The sequence below is a fragment of the Diaporthe batatas genome (assembly GCF_019321695.1).
Source record: "Diaporthe batatas strain CRI 302-4 chromosome Unknown Contig00010, whole genome shotgun sequence".
Classification (NCBI taxonomy): Eukaryota; Fungi; Ascomycota; class Sordariomycetes; order Diaporthales; family Diaporthaceae; genus Diaporthe; species Diaporthe batatas.
This window is the reverse complement of record NW_025408557.1, coordinates 844,835-862,610: the sequence shown is the minus strand read 5'-3', so window position 1 is coordinate 862,610 and position 17,776 is coordinate 844,835. Positions and strand designations below refer to the sequence as shown.

The 17,776-nt window shown below is 51.1% G+C and overlaps 6 protein-coding genes across 6 annotated transcripts; 2 read left to right on the top strand and 4 right to left on the bottom strand.

Moving 5' to 3' along the window:
* Window positions 1–350: 350 nt before the first annotated feature.
* KVR01_008553 (uncharacterized protein) lies at window positions 351–5,734 on the bottom strand. The gene is made up of 4 exons (XM_044793453.1): window positions 5,500–5,734; window positions 4,252–5,394; window positions 851–4,193; window positions 351–744 (listed from the first exon to the last, which is right to left on the bottom strand). The coding sequence occupies exons 1-3, from the start codon at window positions 5,576–5,578 to the stop codon at window positions 889–891; spliced, it is 4,527 nt and encodes a 1,508-aa protein (XP_044642320.1). The 5' UTR covers window positions 5,579–5,734; the 3' UTR covers window positions 351–744; window positions 851–888.
* Window positions 5,735–6,385: 651 nt separating this feature from the next.
* On the bottom strand, window positions 6,386–7,485 carry KVR01_008383 (uncharacterized protein; the record flags this gene model as incomplete). The annotated part of the gene is made up of 3 exons (XM_044790243.1): window positions 6,386–6,502; window positions 6,579–7,189; window positions 7,284–7,485. The coding sequence occupies 3 exons, from the start codon at window positions 7,483–7,485 to the stop codon at window positions 6,386–6,388; spliced, it is 930 nt and encodes a 309-aa protein (XP_044642150.1).
* Window positions 7,486–8,252: 767 nt separating this feature from the next.
* KVR01_008732 (uncharacterized protein) lies at window positions 8,253–10,176 on the bottom strand (the record flags this gene model as incomplete). The annotated part of the gene is made up of 3 exons (XM_044785902.1): window positions 8,253–9,611; window positions 9,681–9,965; window positions 10,081–10,176. The coding sequence occupies 3 exons, from the start codon at window positions 10,174–10,176 to the stop codon at window positions 8,253–8,255; spliced, it is 1,740 nt and encodes a 579-aa protein (XP_044642499.1).
* A 537-nt stretch (window positions 10,177–10,713) lies between these two features.
* On the top strand, window positions 10,714–12,024 carry KVR01_008638 (uncharacterized protein; the record flags this gene model as incomplete). The annotated part of the gene is made up of 3 exons (XM_044794229.1): window positions 10,714–11,025; window positions 11,088–11,479; window positions 11,571–12,024. 3 exons carry the CDS (start codon window positions 10,714–10,716, stop codon window positions 12,022–12,024), a joined length of 1,158 nt encoding a protein of 385 aa, XP_044642405.1.
* A 1,074-nt stretch (window positions 12,025–13,098) lies between these two features.
* Window positions 13,099–13,554, bottom strand: KVR01_008809 (uncharacterized protein; the record flags this gene model as incomplete). Its single annotated transcript, XM_044792473.1, has 1 exon — window positions 13,099–13,554. One exon carries the CDS (start codon window positions 13,552–13,554, stop codon window positions 13,099–13,101), a length of 456 nt encoding a protein of 151 aa, XP_044642576.1.
* A 576-nt stretch (window positions 13,555–14,130) lies between these two features.
* KVR01_008704 (uncharacterized protein) lies at window positions 14,131–15,195 on the top strand (the record flags this gene model as incomplete). Its single annotated transcript, XM_044786861.1, has 3 exons — window positions 14,131–14,560; window positions 14,615–14,977; window positions 15,014–15,195. 3 exons carry the CDS (start codon window positions 14,131–14,133, stop codon window positions 15,193–15,195), a joined length of 975 nt encoding a protein of 324 aa, XP_044642471.1.
* Between the last annotated feature and the right edge of the window lie 2,581 nt (window positions 15,196–17,776).

The window sequence follows — 17,776 nt, the reverse complement described above, 5'->3', positions numbered from 1 at the left end:
CTGTAATGCGCACTCATGCTTCGTCTAATTCCTGACCTACTGATTAGATGAAGAGCAGACTAGGCGTAGGGCCGAATCTGTACGCCTTGTGCTCCCTGGTTGTTCTCACGCTTTGCACGACATGTCTCGCCGTGGATGGTCTCGGCGAGCCACTCGTGCTCACCGTGATTGATCGGCGACCTCTCTAGCACTCAGGCCCTGTCCCACAGAAATAACTGGGGTCATGTCGCACGCTTACTTTCCTTCCTTTGGCCTCTTTGTACATGGGTCAATTTCCAGACCACGATTCTCGCGGCTGGAAGCCTTACAATACTATGAGACATGTTTTTGAGCCTTTACAGTAGACATCATTGATTATAGTACTTTGGAGGAGAAAGTACGTTCAAAGAGAGTCCTAACTGTCATAATGAGAGGGCTCGGTACTCCACGTGGAAATTTGTCATCACATGTTAAAAGCCGATACCATCCTTGTAATTGAGTGGCATGCCTTTCGATTAAGTCTTTGGGTTTGTGAAGAAACGTGCTTGTGCTCTTTCTGAGCTGTAAGTATAGATCGAAGAGTATCTGACTGAGTCAAACTCTGAAAGGAAAGCGGCTTTACATGCCAGAAGCAAGTCCAGATGGGTCATCTTGAAGATGCCATATCCGAGAGGTATTGGGCCAATTCTGGACCAACAACGTCTTAGTAGAATATGTGGGCAGTCCGTCCAATTTTGTGAGAATATCACTAACACACGTCTCTTTCTGTCCCCGCTTCAATCATTAGCTGTTCTGAAACGGCCCACCTTTCTGGCCCCGGAGCAGCCATGACTATATGTATGAGGGTCGCTGGCCTCCCAAGGTCACGTACCGAGTCCATAACATCTGACTTCATTATGCACACATAGTTCAGTTCAAAATTGCATGCATTCGATTGAACAGCTTCCTGTCGTTCTTGTTCTCATCATCTGCGGCCTTGATCGTCCATCGTTCGTCAGAGGCTGCCCCCGGGTTGTCCTGGAAGAAGATGACCCTGTTCTTGCGCAGCCCCTTCATTATTTGGTTGAAAGACTCGGCATTGTCCCGGTAGAAGTCAGGAACCCTCATTTCGCAGCAGGTTCTCCATTGTTCGAAGTCGATATCCCATATTGCACCCTTTGACACAAAATAGGAGGCCAACTCAAGCGCAGTTTTCATACGCTGAATCCGGCGGGCGCTGGGGTATCCGCGCTGGCCTAATGGTGATATAATTGCACAGAGGGGCAAATCGAGTGCAAGTCTACTACTATACCCTGCGTTGAAGTTTTTAACGGGTTCTGGAAAGTAGACGTTAACGTTGGCGCCATGTTCCAGAAGCATGCGAACGATATGCAGTGCCCGGGGATGCTCTGATGCTACAGCTGCAGCGAGTGCGGTGATATATTTGTGCTTGCAAATGGCATTTGGGTCTGCGCCGCGGTCCAGGAAGTTCTGCACCATCTCTTCGAAACCAGAATGCGCGGCACCTGCGAGCGGTGTGTTAAGGCGGTCGCCGTACCGACCCTTGAAGCTGGCGCCTCCTTCGAGCAGCGCCTCGATCATTCGGTCGAAGGGGTACTCCTTGCATTCCATAAGGGCTAGGAAAGCGGTGTTCAAGGCGTCATCATATTTCCCTTTCACACGCAGTTTCACATCGGCGCCATGCTTGATTAGCAACCGCACGTTTTTCACGTGGCCACACTTGACTTGTTCAATCAAAGCACTCATGGCGTTGTCGTCGCAAGTGCCACCTGCATGTTCGAGCCAAGTGTCGTTGAGGTGCGGCTTATTGTCGAGGAGTAGCTGGGGAAGCCCCTGGCGGCTCGAGATTCCTCGCAGCCAGTTGTAGGAAAGCGCGGATGAGACAACCCGGCCGTCAACGCGCGCCTTGTGCTCAATAAGAAGGCAAGGAATGGACAGAGTTTTGGCTTCGTGAGGCGATACGCAGCTTTGAAGAGCATTGCAAGCGCCCGGGCCCGGGAACTGCTTGTTCACATCCGCGCCATCTTCCAAAAGCCGGCGGGATAATTCCTCCCACCCATTATATGCGGCCTCCATCAGCAGAGTTGAATCTTTGAGGGACGTATTCACGTCTACACCATGTTCAAGAAGCATTTCAATCGCGTCTGGCGACTTGAAAGACCTGTGATGGGCCGAAGCTAGGATTTCTTCCACCTCTCGTGCTTCAGTAAGGATGTCGTGCAACAGCAGTCGCATCATGTTCAACGAGTCGTACCAAATCGCGAACATCAAGACATGCCCGTGCTTCCTTGTAAATGCTGAGTCCAGGTCAATGGAACGGTTGAGTAGCATTTTCGCAGCCGGTTCCGAATCCGCAATTGCTGCAGCAACAATTGGCGGCACCGCATCATCGTCAGCAGTGTTGATTTGGGATCCTCGCCCCAGAACGAGGTCGAGGATATCTGCCTCCCCATGGGTACATGCCAGCGACTCGATTGACCATTTCAGCGACCAACGAATGGGCGTACTTTGACCGACTATCGGTAGCCAGTTCGCTGATTCATAGCAAGAGTTCTGCTCAGAACCAGAAGATTGCAACCACTCTCTAAGGACGGTCTTAAAGCCCAAGTGACATGCCAAATTAATCGGCCTCATGCATGTGTGTCTGCCTAGCCAGAGCGTGGGTAACGATCGTGTCGCGAAAACAGACCAGGTTGGAACCGGAACCCAATCATCCGTATACAACACTGAATTGAAAAACGTATGCGCCAGCCATCTCTCGTAGGCTAGCCCGATATCTTCGTTTCCGCACAGAAATCGCTTTAGTGGCCGCGAAAGTCCATCGGCGCGGGGGGACTCGCAACGTTCGTGCGCGCGCACATGAGTCGGCCAAGCCATGATCGCGTATTCCACCAGGGGCCTTTTCAGTCTCACATGTACCCAATTTTCATCTCTGTAATCTTCGAAAAGATCTTCCAAGTCCTCGCTGCGTCTTGGTCCACCATACGAGCCATTTGCGGCCGAAGAGGGACTGCGGCCGAAGAGATCGACCAATACCATCAGGCAAATCTTTCCGGCCTCGTAATGGGAAAACTCGGGACTGAAGTCGGTGTCATCTCCGAAGAGTTTGGAATCCTTGCTAACGCTTTCGGCACTGTTTTCAATGAAATCGGCCACCGCTTGATGCGCCAGTCGCCACACGGGACGTGGATCATCACCACGATGGTAGATTGAGACTTCGCCATCGTCGCTGTAGCCCCTAGGATCCAGGGTCAAGAGATTGCGACACCGCGCTGAAATCCAGTCTTCGGTCAATCGCGAGTGTTGGGGTTTCACGATATCGGACTCCGGGTCCTGGGAGATCGCCAACAACAACTCATCGGTGGTCAAGGGCCTTGCCGAGCATAAGACCCACCGAAGCGCCCTGTCTAGGAATTTCTTTGTGCCACTCATCCTTCTCCCTTCACGATCCGTTGTGACTTTAATGTAGATGTCCTTGTAAGCCTCATTCAGAGACCGTGGGAGATCCCTGAGTCGATCCTCCACATCTTCCTCGAATTCGCATTCCAGTAGACGATCGATTTGCAGCGACGCAAATAGAAACATATCTCGACTTCTTTCCACAAGAGCACGAGAGATCTTTTCCTTGTAATCATGCTTGAGCCAGGAGAGATTCTGCTCGAGCTTGTTTCGTACAAACATCCCCATATCTTTCTGATTTTGATCGCCGTTCGTTGAAATGACAGGATATTTGTTCAGCAGCTGTGACAAGTCTAGCTCGGGTCTAGTCGAGCAGAATATTTTCACAAAACCCATGTCCCCAGAAGATAAGGTAGTGAGGAGGTCGACCAAACTACCCCGTTTGTCTTCATCGCACTCAACGCACTCGTCGAGTGCATCGAGTACGATAGTGGTTCTGGGATACTTTTTGACAAGCTTGAAGAGACAGTCTCTCCACTCACTGAAAGTGTTGCAAAACTGTAGCTGGTCATTTGAGTGCTTCTTCCAGATGTCGGTGACGGCTTCATCCAGGGCAACATTCTCTCCGCGACGATTCCATGGTCCGCTTGCAATTTGTTTCACAATGCTGCGCAGAATCGCTTTAGGGTTGTTCCGCTCGTTATCTTGCTTCATGCAGTAGAGATAAGCGAAAGATTCGTCATAGTCGCTTCCCTCGAGGGATTTTCCAATCCAATCGATCACTCTTGACGTGGCATACGTCTTCCCTGTCCCCACTACTCTAACAGTCAATTACTCACGTTGTCTGTATTGAAACTCGGTGTTTGGACTTACTGCTGCCGGAGAGTAAGAGGATCTCAGACTTATCAGAGGTGTGCCAATCGCGAAACCTTTGGTCATGAATGACCCAGTCGCAAGTGCCGTTGACGCGCTTTTTGTTCCCGTCACCGTATACCCCATGAGAATCTGAGATGTGTGTCCCCGACACCCATTGAAGTATTTTCTGTCGTTCGTCTGCCTTGGTCGCCTCCAAGATTTGAAAGGTGTGCTCTCCAATCTTACCAGCATATGTCACGTATTTGCCATTGTGTACGACTGTCGAAAATACGTTCCAATAACTGTGGTACATGTTGGTAATATTTTGGCCCAAGCAGTTGCGAAAGGTTTCCTTGGACAACGGTTCCCCATTCTCAAGGTTGAGCTCCTGGGCCACTTTGTCGTAGCATTTTTTGCATTCCTTGACGAGATCTTTGTGCTCCACGAAAAGCTGCTCGAGCATCTTGAAGAAAAGCTTGTGTAGGGCGGCGGCCCCGGGGGTTGATGTGGAAGATTCCAGTTTCAGGGTGAGATCCGTGCTTCCAAAGAATGACAGATAAGGTAGTCTGTGATCCCCGTTCAATGCAACGGGAACCATGCCGTGATCTCCAGAGAGGCGAGATTTCCTGACTTCTAGCAAGGCGAGTTCGGTGAGCACGTGATGAAAGTCTGGTGTTTCGATCTCGCTGTCGACTTCTCCTCGAATCACGGTCTCTATGTATTCCATCGACTTTCCGTGGTTGACATTGCATAAATCTCTGATTCTTGTGATGTAGTCGAGGGCGACATCATCCTCACAGTATCGCTTGAGGACATCAGAGGCACAAACGATAACCTTGTCTATAGCATTATTGTTTGCTTTGGAGTCGGCACTGTTGCCAATGGGAAGGAGACGAATCTGGTTGGAAAGGATATTCCGATGGGCTGAGGCATTTTCCTTGTTGGAAACCAGTGGATGAAGGGCCGCCTTGTCTGATATGATTCTGGCCTTGATTTTCTGAAGCCATTCGATAATTCGATGAACAATACCTGCATGCGCAACTCCCGCGGATTCGTTGTCGTGGGCGTAGACGGGGAAGATGGTCGGAGCGCGCACGGGATCGCTGAAGAGGTTGCATAGAGCCAACTGCTGGAGGATATCATCGAACAGCATATCGCGGGCTGTTTTCTTAGAAAATTCCTTATTGAAGAGCAGTATGGGAGAGATTTGGGATCATTGATTGATGCGGGTCCGCATTTCGGGGGCTGTCAAGTGCTCATGCTTACCGCGGGTTGCTTCCAACAGGTTCCCTCCTGCCGCGTCCGGTGTCTCAGGGGGATTCGGACTCAGTTCAATCGGATCCATGATTTTGTCGCAGTTTACTATTGCGCGGTGAAATCAGTGAGGCTTAAAGTCATCGGAAGAATCGGTGCGTGAATTGTAGCGATGCAAAGCGGCAGCTGCTTGTGAGTGGGAGCCTGCCTGCAGATGAGGAGACCAGTTTTGTTTGGTAATCGCGGGCGGTCCAAGTAGAAAAAAAGAAAGGAGGCTCAGCAAGGCATAAATGCCTTCATGTGCTCGAGTCGATGCACAGCTTCAACTGAAGGCACTGCCCATTCGGGGCGTCCTCCTGCTGTGCGACCCAATCAGCGTGTGATCCCCACCTTTTCGCTGCTTTACACTCGAGGACCATCGCTTCGCTTGTCAACACTACTGCAAGGTAGACCAGGTGAGCGGCTGGAGTTGAGTGTAATTGGCCATGACTGAAGGATCAGTGGTGAGGAAAGACGCCACTCTTCGTATTTCACATTCCCCATTTCACCTTCTCCGCCGAGCCCCAAGGCACCTCTTGGACTCCATTTTTCACATATCAATTCAATTCCAGCCAACCAGATTCATCTACGGGCAGACCTCCAAGGTTGTCAAATAATGGGTATGAAACACCTATCTATCTTATTTTAAATATAGTCATAGACACAGTATTTGTGTCAAACGCTGGGTCTTGAGTGTTTACCACCGTATGAAGGCGCCATGTATAGCCCGGACGTATGCGGAAAAGAAGCGAAACCAGACCAGACAAAACGTCTATGTATAGGGTACTTCAGCTGAATATATGTGCATGAAATTTGACCCACTTCCATCGATTACATGACCTTCGGGCCCTTGCGTTTATTAGCCAAGGGTGACATCTCCGACCACACATCGGTGATCGCTCATGACGCCGGGTCCCCAGGTGTTGTCCTCGACCGAGTATCCCTTGATGGTGATCGGGCCACCGGCGGGACCAGACTAGAGTGTTACATGTTAGCCAAAACAAACATATCGAGGGCGCAGGAGGCCATTTTCCTTGAAGTGGTGCACGTACCGAAGGTCCAAACCAGATGTAGTCAATCCGGGACGCATACTCGCCCGCGAAACCGGTGTACGTGTAGAACCGCTGACTGCGCTGCGCAGGGGAGGCCGTGGCGTACAAGTCCTGGAGGTACTTCTCGCCCACCAGGGTCCTGTACGCAGGGTCCGTGTCGCCCGAGTTGAAGTCACCAGTCAGGAAGGTAGGCAGGTTAGGTCCGTAGGCCGCATCGACCGCCTTGATGATGTCGACGGCAACACCGATCTGGTTGGTGCGGGCCTCGGCGACGGCGTTGTCCAGGTGAGTGTTGGCCATGAGAATGAGCCTGCCCGTCGCGATGTGCTTGAACACGCCCACGGTCACGATGCGGTTGCTGCCCGAGTTCCAGCTCTTGGACGGCTTGTCGGGCGTCTGGGACAGCCACTTTGTCTCCTCGTGCAAGAGCTCGAACACGTCCGTCCTGTAGATGATCGGATTGTACTCGCCGCCGCTCTTGCCGTCGTCGCGCGCCACGCCGATGTGCTCCCAGGGGCCGAGCTGCTTCATGGCGCCCATGATGTCGTTCAGCTGGTTGTCCAGCACCTCCTGCATGCCCACGAAGGAGTCGCCCGCGGCGGTCACTTTGGCTGTTGGGTTTGTGAGTCAGCATTCTTTTTTCGTGGGCTCCATGGGCCTCGAGCCCGGGAGTCTCAATGCAATCCTGAAGAGAGAAAAACATACCGAGCTCGCCGATCACACCAAACATGCGGCACTGGTAGGGGTCGTTCGCACAGGTCAGACCTCCCCACCACAGCTCCCTATCCGCGATGCTGATATCTGAGTTGTCGTATCTGATGTTGAAGCTCGCAACCCGGATCGGGGTCTGGGCGAGTGCGCTGCCCGCGCAGAGCGCCACCAGAGTCGTCGCTTTGAGTCCCAGCATCCTGTACGTCGATGAATGCGGATTTGAAGAGAGTGAGTGCTTCAACGCCAGAATGGAAATCGAGCGCATACAAAGAGCCCCTGGGGTTGAAGAGCCCAGGTGCCTCGGATCTGTTCCGACGAGCCCCGGTTAAAGAATTAGCAGCCATCGCGACCATTACTATTACTGCCTAGTGCTCTTAGATTTGAATTGAGTATTTGCGGTTCCCCACTTTGAATGCGAGATTCACGATGCTGATATCAAAATTCAGTAGGCAGGGCCCATCTAGCGACTTGGCATCTAGATTCTTGACTCGGCTGTTGACGATAGGGCAGTGACTTGCCTTAAACATGGACAGGGTTCACTGCTGACAGCTCCTATACTTAGGTTTGCCACGCTGTGTCTCAATCAAAAGCCTTGTGTTTGTGGAACCGAGCATATTAATCCCAATTATGCAACTGCTGAACACTAATCGAATGCCTAGGTATCTAGGTAACTAGTCAGAAAAGATACATATGTAGCAATTCCATTTCGATAGGAAGGAGTGTTACTATCATTGATGTCGTCGGACGCCACCATCGATCTAGTATAGTTGGTTTCCCCACAGAAAGTGCTTGAGTTGTAGTAGGGGGATTATTTGGGCGGTCTTGCGTTGCGAGTACTATCATTGGCGTGTGCCAAGGGACGCTCTCCAGGAGCGAGTCACATAGTTACCTAGGTAAATATCTAAATTGCTCGAGACAATGCTGAAGCTTGCATCAGAAATCTCTCCATTTCAACCGAGGAACTCAACGTGCCTCGGCATATTTCCTCCAAACAGGATCAGCCATCAGCCTCGGAAGGTCCTCCTCATTAATGCCACACAGCATCTCCCGGCCACCGTCCGGAAGCTCAGGCATCATGATCTGCATCCCATTCAGGATTCCATTGCTCGGAGACCTGATCGCCCTGATGCGATCGCCGAGCGCGGGCCCCCACCGCAGGCCGTACAGCTCGAACTTGGCCCAGCTGGTCTGGGAGCAGCACAAGCCAGGGCAGTCCAGGAACGCGGACGGCGAGAGGAACCTCACGTCGCCCAGGCCGTTGATCAGCTGGATGACGTCGTTGGTGAAGGCCCCCTGGAAGTCGTCGTTCATGCTGGTGATTGCTTTTCGGAGAGCGGATGCGATCTCGGCGACACTGTTTCCGCTGGTGTCCAAGATTTTGCGGAGGGGCATCTTCACCTCGATGAACTCGACGAAGCTTCCTAGCGTGTTTTCGTCGATTGGAGGCTGGATGCGTAGTCGCCCGTCAACCGCCATGTTGAACACCGAGACCTCGTCGCCCTTGACCTTGTCTGGTGGGTATTGTGCCGCCATGACAGAGCGCCACGCGAGGGCAGTGAGCGCGTCGTTGGTGCTGATGTACGGGGGCTCGCCTGGCGCAGGGTTCTTGGGAGATGCATCTCTCTTGAGCTGCTCCAACGACTCCTTGGAGAAGTAGAAGATCTGCCCGACGTGCCCGTCCGCCTTGAGCACTTTCGCCAGCTGGTTCGCCGGATCGGTCAGCAGCACATACTGTGGGTGGTCCTCCAGCCTGCCTGCCTTCCCGCTCGGTGGCGCCCTGGGGCTGATAGCATGCCGCCTGTCGCTGACGATGCTCTGGCGCAGCTCAAACGGCTCGCTGATCTCTAGCCCCTGAGCCCGCCGGCATTCCTCCGCCCAGATCGCCGTCCAAGTGAAGAAGGTCTTGCCGTCGCCAATCATGTGGAACGGGTTCCAGTTCAGGATCAGGCCGCCCCGGATGAAGTTGAGCTGCATGAGCATGATGGGGAGGCGGTCCTCCGGGGACGGCCACGTGTAGCGGCGCGTGAAGACCTCCGGGTCGAACGCGGACACGGGGAAGTGCTTCTCCTTCAGCTCGGCGAACGTCAAGGGGTACGCTCCGGGTGACCGAAGGTCCTTGACCGTGATGGGCTGAATCCGCTCGAGACGTTCCTTGTCATCGAGCAGCTGGATCTTCACCATCCCGCCCTGCTTCCCGTCAGGGTCGGCGAGAACTTCGCCCTTCAGGACGGGGATGCGCCGGCAGGTGGCTTCCCAGCCATCCTTCAGGATCCGCGTCACCTCATCAAGGTCATAGTTCTCAGCCAACTCAAAAGGAAAGATCTAAGAGTAGAGAAATTGGTCAGCGTTGTCCGAGCGAGTCCTTGGGCTGGACTGGCGGTGAAATCTCACATATCTCGGCCAGCCTCGAGGACTGATTTGCTCGATTGGGGTTACTTGGAATAGCAAATCCTGGTCGATGAGATCCATTTTATCTTTTGCAACGCTGCGATAGCCAAGAGGTCGCTTATGCACACTGGGCAGTATGAGGATGTTGAGTGGACCGTTCTGAGCAGAGCTATGACCGTGATGCGACCTCGGTGAGAAGGTCAGAGTTGCGTCAGAAACTCTGCTTCTCGCCTCCCCAGGCTCCCTCGCGATGAGACGAACCCCCTTGTTTCGCAACCGATCAGCCCTCTGCGGGAGGAATGCACTTTGTCATGAACCTTATCCATCCTTTGTTGACCATGGGCCGGTCTCACCAATAGCAGTCCTCACAACACACGGGGCTTGATGCCCAGGTGGACCCTACCAGCCGGAGAGGAGCCTGCCAAGAGGCGTCTGACTCGGTGCACTCGATCTGCATCGAACTACCGGCATTGACCGTCGATACAATGGGATTTGCCATAGGTGTTGCCGAATCCGACACTACCGGCCAACCGGCTCCGGGGCCGGGCTTCGTAGCCTCACAGGGGCAATAGATGACTTTCCCCTGTCATGACTCTTCTCATTGGTCTCTTCGGATCCCCAAGGCCACCGTTCGCCTCCGTCTACCAAGTCAAGTTAGTCAAAATAACGATTTTGGGCATACAAGGCGCGAAATAGACTTTCTAGCCCCTGTGTAGGTGTCCAGGACGTGAAGGAGGTAAATTTGCTCCGGAATGACTGTGCTCCACTAGGCGATATGACCCAGTCGCCGGAGCCACAGGCAGAAAATCGAAACTGTCTGTCCAGAAATGTTGAGCGGCAGTGAAGATCGTGGGGGCAATTGGGTATTATTGCACAGGCCCCTGGGATTTTCCCAGACACGGAGAAGAGCCGATCTTTCACAAATCACAAGATATGATTAATAACTTGCGATCGTGAGGATCCGTCCGTCGAAGTCCCCAACTCTCGTGGCAATTGCAACACTCTGCACAATTTCCTCGCCTTCCGACGACGTGCAATGGCCGACGTTGATCCTACGATATTGGCCCTCTTCGGACCGGTGCCGCCAGGAACCGACCTGAGCGAAGACCCAACTGCCGGCAATGATGTCGCCGTGGCCATCTTGCTGGTGATAGCCACAGTGGCCGTGGTACTGAGACTATGGTGTCGACGATACACGAGCAGCCCCTTGAAGGCCGATGACACCGTGATAGTAGCGGCATTGATCTTCACGTATGCGACGGGAGCCATGTCTTTCGCCGTCGGTCATTTTGGTGCTGGGCGTCATGTCTGGACGGTCAAGGCAGTCGACCTAGCTATGGCAGCACAGGTGAGGCGATTCTAGTCATGTGCCTGTCGTCCGGCTCACCACTAACCCCTGACGACCCGTAGCTTTTGTTCGCCTACAGCTTCGTCTTTGCTGCCACGATAACCCTCACCAAGGCCTCCATCCTGCTATTATATACACGCATTTTCGAAGTATCCGATACAAAATTCCGTTTCCTACTCTGGGCGGCAGCATTCCTCGTCATCGGATATCCTCTCACCTTTATCATCGCCATGGCTAATGCTTGCCAGCCGGTCTCATTCTACTGGACACAATTCGCTGGCGACACGGAGGGGAGCTGTCCATTGAACACGGGACTACTCTTCGTGGCGATGGCCATCATTAACCTTTTTATCGACTTTTTCATTTTAATTATTCCAATCCCGTCAATCCTCGGGCTGCAAATGTCTACCCGCAAGAAGGCCGGTGTGTGCGGCATCATGCTTCTCGGAGGATTGTGAGTCGGATCTCCCACTCGATGCGCTGATCATCACCTGTCCCACCTTGTCGGTGTCCAGTTCTCCTAATGTGTACTAACAATATTGTAGTGTCTGCTGTGCTAGCGTTGTACGGATCTATTATTTGAACGTCTTCTCGACGGCAGTAGACGTGACGTGGTTTATGGGGCCCGTATGTGTCTGGTCCGCCGTCGAACCTTCCATCGGTATTCTCTCAGCCTGTCTGCCAAACATGCGCCCGCTTTTCATGTTTGTTCGCACCAAAGTATCATCGTCGGCTCGCAGTGCAGGCCAGTCACGAACAACATCGACACCGGGTCTGGTGACTTGGGGAGGGAGTGGAGGCCCGGTGCCCAAGGGCGCCAAAGGGATACAACGACTGGAGGAAGAGGATGAACTTCGCCTGACTAAAAACAATTACAGCCTGACGAATATTGTTACGACGGCTGGGCGCAGTGAGAGCGAAACTCACCAGAGCGAAGGGATTTATGTCCGTTCTGAGGTGAGGCTTCAGAGCAGCCACGTGGGCAGCGACAAGTCATGAAGGAGATCTTCCAAATTTTATGAGAAATTAATACAATTGTCTTTGAGCGTTGACCACTGTGTGAAGGGGCCATACGCCCACGGGATGCACACGCATTAAGAAGAAACCACTTAATACAACTATATCTTGAACGAACATACAATACCACTTGATATGATTGTTTGTCACTGTCAAACTCAAATTCCTGTGCGGTTTCTTTGTACAGACTTGAGTTTGAATGCTGACACTGTAAAGAAGATACGGAATAAGAACGAAGCGGCTTGAGAAAAAAGCTATAAGACACTGGTGTTTCCAAAGCCCTGGGCGGCCACCTACCCCCTTCATCCAGCCAGCTGCTATCTCAAATTCTCAGCAACCTGCATATTGACACCATGACTTTAGAAAGCACCGTGCTAGTACTTTCATGACAGTTGAAGAATATATGAGAACATACCTGCCCCGATAACATCACAGCATTTTGTGATATCTGCGGAAACACGACTGTTGGGTGTTGACAAAAGAATCGCCTACTTGTGCTCTCCAAGTCCCTCTACTAACTGCAAAAGGAGCACAGATAATGTATTGATTTCTCAGATAAAGACATGAAGTTTCCCTATGCAAGGTTTTTGACAGTGAATTTTGAATCTATTTCTACAAAGCAGTCTTCTCTTATAGCACTGAGGCAGGCCATCAGCACCATTTTGTATCATACTAGTGAAAATTGGTGGGATCATTTAGCTCAAGTGTCTCCTCCATCTTGCTCATTCACACTCTTTCACTTACAACCAAACCACTTTTCCACATCCCAATATGTAAGCCAATTATACTCCTGGCATGCAATTCTAATATCACACCCGAGGGTCCAAGGTGTGCATGCCGAGACAAGCACCAGAGAGCAGGGAGGGGCTGAAGATTTGCCCTCTGCAAAAACAGCCTTAGATAGCGCAACTAATTATTTCTCAAATGCTCATTACATTGCTTGTAGCTATACACATTGTTTGCCATCCATGTATCATTAAGCAGTTTCGTTTTTAACCTGTGTAAATTCCGGAAGTGTAACTACGGTCCCTTCATGCAAGATGTATTATTAACACATCAGAGATTCCCCTTCTCTAATAAAGGCACTGGCAAGTTCTTCCTGAACCAGAGATTCTCGCCCTCACTTCCAAAAGCCGGAGGAAACATTCCATTTATCTTCCACAGCCTCCTCTCCGTCTCGTCAATATGAAATTCCCAATCGTATCCCTTGTCCGCAACATGCGGTCTGAGACAAATATCCACCGCGTTGGCAACCCTTTTGTACTCTTCGTCTTGGTTGGGAAGGGTCACAGCAATATGCTCAATCGCGAGTCGGATGAACGGCTTTTCCTTCTTGATCACCCTGCCGCCCACCAACATGGTGCTTTCAGGCATCTTGATGAAGTTTGTGACCACGTAGAACGCCGGAAGACCAACGCTTGTGTAGATTTTGGTGATGTCGGCTGCGAGGGCTTCTTTGGACGCAACGTCTTCGAAGGTACCCTCGGGGTGGAAGATCAGCCAGAGAGGCATCGTGGTGGCGTCTTGGAGCGCTGGGGTAGAATGTATAGAAAGATATGATGGCTTTTCAGGGAAGCTCGAAGGTGTGATTCAAAAGAGGCTTAAAAGGCTAGTTTGGAGGTTAGAATGAGGTTTCGAGGTTTAAATTGAAGCCTGGATCCGTCCATACTGCCTACCTACTTAAGTAGGTACTTAAGTACCTAGGTGTTAATGCGCCCAGGGCTCGATGCACCGAGCTGCGGAGGTCGACTACAGCAGCCCTCTCCAATGATTAGTAGTCCGGAAATTCAAATGCCTCGGGTTAAGAATAATGATTACTTTTCATATGGCCAAATACAGGCCCTAAAATGGCGGACTCTTGTTTGACTTGTATTTCGAATCAGGTCTAGTGGGCCTAGTATCAGTAATCTTTTGAATCCCCTCATCTGGGCAAACACCGGCCCAAAAGCTTACCAAGCTACACAAGTAATCATGTTACCTACTTTCGTAGGCGCTTCGTATAAGAATGTGTATGCAGTTGCATCAAGTTGGGGATATTATGATACCGAATGTTTTTCGCGAATCGTTCCTCACAGACTCGCATCCACAATGTCCCAGCCTCTAATCTTCATCACCGGCGCAACGGGCTTCATTGGCTCTCACGTCGTTAGTCAAAGTCTTGCCACTGGTTACAAAGTACGTCTGAGCGTACGCAAAGAGGAACAGATTATTGCCCTGCGCAAGGTGTTCTCTCAGCATGCAGCCAACTTAGATTTCGCCGTCATACCAGACTTCACAAGCCAAAGTCGTTTTGGCAAGGCGCTTGAAGGTGTCACATACGTCTTTCACCTCGCCTCTCCCATGCCGGGAAAAGGCTCCGACTTCAAGTCAGACTACCTAAAGCCAGCAGTGCAGGGCACCATTGCACTGTTGGACGCTGCAAAGAAATTTGAGTCGATCAAACGCGTTGTCGTCGTTTCTTCTCTGTTTGCACTTATCCCTGTGGAATCTCTATCCACTGGAAAATTTTCTGCCAAAGGTACCCAACTGATCCTTGCTGATATATAACGTCCAAATCTAAGTTTTCTTATAGAGGGGCTGAACCACACTATACCCGCTGACCCTGAGATGTCCTTCCCGGAGGACCCGAGGGCCAGTGGAGGCCAGAAGTACCACGTCTCCAAGATCCTCGCCCATCGCGCTACCTTGGAGTGGGTGCAGACGAACAAGCCCGCGTTTGGCCTCGTTACTCTACACCCATCATTCGTCTTCGGCCGCAATATTACTCAGACATCAGCCGAGGGGCTAGATGGCACAAACGCTATGCTTTGGGGTTGCTTACACTCGGCCAAGCCATTCATCTTCTTAAGCGCCGTGGATGTGCGTGACATCGCACTCGCCCATATTAAAGCTCTGGAGGTCGGGATTGGAGCCGGGGTTGAGGAATTCATCCTCAGTGCTGGGCCAAAGGACCACTGGACGTGGGGACAAGTCACAGAGTTTGTACGATCGAAGTACCCAGCGTTGGATGTTAAACTTGAGGGTCCATTCGAGGAGCCGCCGGAGGTAAGTACTAACAAGGCGGAGACTGTGTTGGGGATGAAGTGGAAGCCAATGGAGGATACGGTGGGGAGCTTTTTGGACCAGCAGTTGGAGCTTAGAGCACAGCTTTGAGAGTTCCAAGTGCTACAGTCACACGACGACCATCTAGCTACGTAATAGAAGGCAGTGTACAATGGAAAGAGGCAATGTTGTGCTTGGGAGAACGCGAAACTATTATCTTCTAGATCAAATATGCCATGCAATGCAATTGGGTTTATATGTCAAGAGAAGTATAATTTCACAGCCCAAACGACGTATTTACTTGGCTATAATGCGGAGGCCTTATCGACACCGTGTTCTTTTCAAGCACTGGGTCTTGAGTGCTTACCACCGTATGAAGGCGCCATGTATGTCCTCGGACGTATACGGAATAGAAGCGAAACCATATAATGCGGAGGGACTCGAATATAGATGATCCCTCAGAATACATCCGGTTTGAAGCCCTCATTGTTCCCGGGGAGTGGGGATGGAGTGGCCATTTTCTAATATCTCGCAGCCTGTTCTACCCTGGTTTCCTGGTTGGGGCAACTGTACTGGTCGTTGTTCTTCAGCGGCGGCATACTCACGGCGTGTAGGCATCCTGACTACGAGGGCATTTCCGATGGCATGTACAAGCGGAACGGTACTTATGGGGGCACCATACCGTGCGTTAGTGGGTACTAGAGATGGTTACTATGACTACCCATACTCCTCTTACTACCTCTTAACTGCCACACTACTTCTCTGCCTTTAAAACTATTATTATGATGTTCCCCTTGATATGGCGATTAAGATGGTATAATTTATTATATTTGAAAGAAATCCTGGTAATTCTAAGGGTATTTTAAAGCCTAGAAATGGTTATGGAGAAAAGGTGGTTATGGGAGTGGAAATGGACTTGCTAGGGAGGCTCCTTCCTTTTGAGTAACTCTCTCCTTATTCGCTAAGGGTAGGTCTCCTGCTTTGGTATGTTGGCTGGCCGAGAGAGATTCCCTTCCTTCCCCTTTCTACTAAGTCTTTTTTTAGTTCTTGGCTTCTGTTGGCTTTGTTGGGTCTGCTTTTAATGGCTCTGCTTCTAAATCTCTAGATGTGGGATTCTGACTGACTTGAAGGAGGAAGGTGGAGGAGTTGGTGTTGAAAGGAAGGAAGGAAGGAAGGAAGGGAGAAGTACTCTTCCCTCTCTTTATATAGGGGAGGTACCTTTGTGACCCTTTTCCCTTTTGCGAGTCCTTCTACGAGTCCATCTCTTCTCTTTATGGCTACCTTTCCTTCCTAAGTCTCTTATTATTAGAAGTATATTAAGACACTAATTGACTGTTTAGAAGTCAATATTCTCTCCTCTCTGAGTATACCTAAAGTCGGTCTTATAAAAAAGGGATTTCCTACTTAGAGGATAGTCACAGTGACCATCTCTAGTACCCATCAACGCATGGTATGGCACTTTTGGGCTGGAGACAATGAATCAGATGGTGGGGGCACCCGCCAGCATGGAGACCTGGTTGGAAATGATATTTCTCTTCACCATATTCTTGGTCATCAGCGGCATTCTTGGCTCGGAGGCCAGCCAGCGCGGTCTCTTGGCCAGCCCGGCTTCGACAGACCGGCTAACAGGTGCTCCAGGATGCTCTGTCTTATCTCATCGTGCCTCTGATATCTCTTTCGGTCTATTAGTTGATCCAAGCGTCATTAATACCGCTTTAAAACTCGGTTCTGGCTGCGTTGCTGATCGCCATGGCGACCCGGTCACTGACCTGGCTCTTCCGATCTCTCCCCTCGCGCAGTCTCTGGGTTGTTCTGCTTTTCAACCGAGACAAATACTTTGCACGTATGGCAGAAAGGGGGGGACAAAGCGCGTATCCTCTTTGTGAGATGGCTATCTCTACTTAACTTTATTCGTGGAACTGCCGTAGGCGGTCTCCAATTTTCAGGACTCGCCCAGACCGTTGTTCTGGCAGTTCGCGAGGTCATCATGATACCTAGGTAATCTGCATCGCTGCTCTGCAGTATATACCACCATTTCACTGGGTACCATCACTGCTGTCGCCGGGCTCGCTGTCTTGTTAGCCATGATTGCGTTCGTACCAGGAGTAGCATCCGACAGGATTCGGCATGTGTTTGGATACTCCATTCGCTGTGTGCATGCTTGCGTACTTGGCCTCGGCTTACTTCTACGAGGTGTATGGGATTTCGTGCAAATCATGAAGGGTTGGATTAATGAGGAGCGCCCTGATGTGATTACTACTGAAGCTGATCAAGTGCTTACTTGCTCCCTAGACCTATGGTCTGCACCAGCTCGAGCGCCGGCAGCCATCCAGCAGTGACATGCGGGCAGTTCACGAATGATAACACCCAGTTACCGAGGAAGGTGTCCGGAAAGACAATCATGCAATATTTTGAGAGGGAGCATAGCGTAGGCTTTGAAATAATAAGACGGCCTCCACCGCCAGATAGCCAATGAAGCATCAATGATGCACCAGAGCCCAACTCCAAAACAGAATCCAGCATGTAATAATGTTTGTAATGTTTGTGAAAACAAAACGCTTCCAATATTTGTCTGCAAATGATTCCGACACAATACCCGTGTCAAGTCCCATCGTCTCTCCATCGTCACCAACGGAACTTGGCTCGCTCATTTGTGATGCATGACCCGTGTTCTGAGCTGATTTCTATTTCC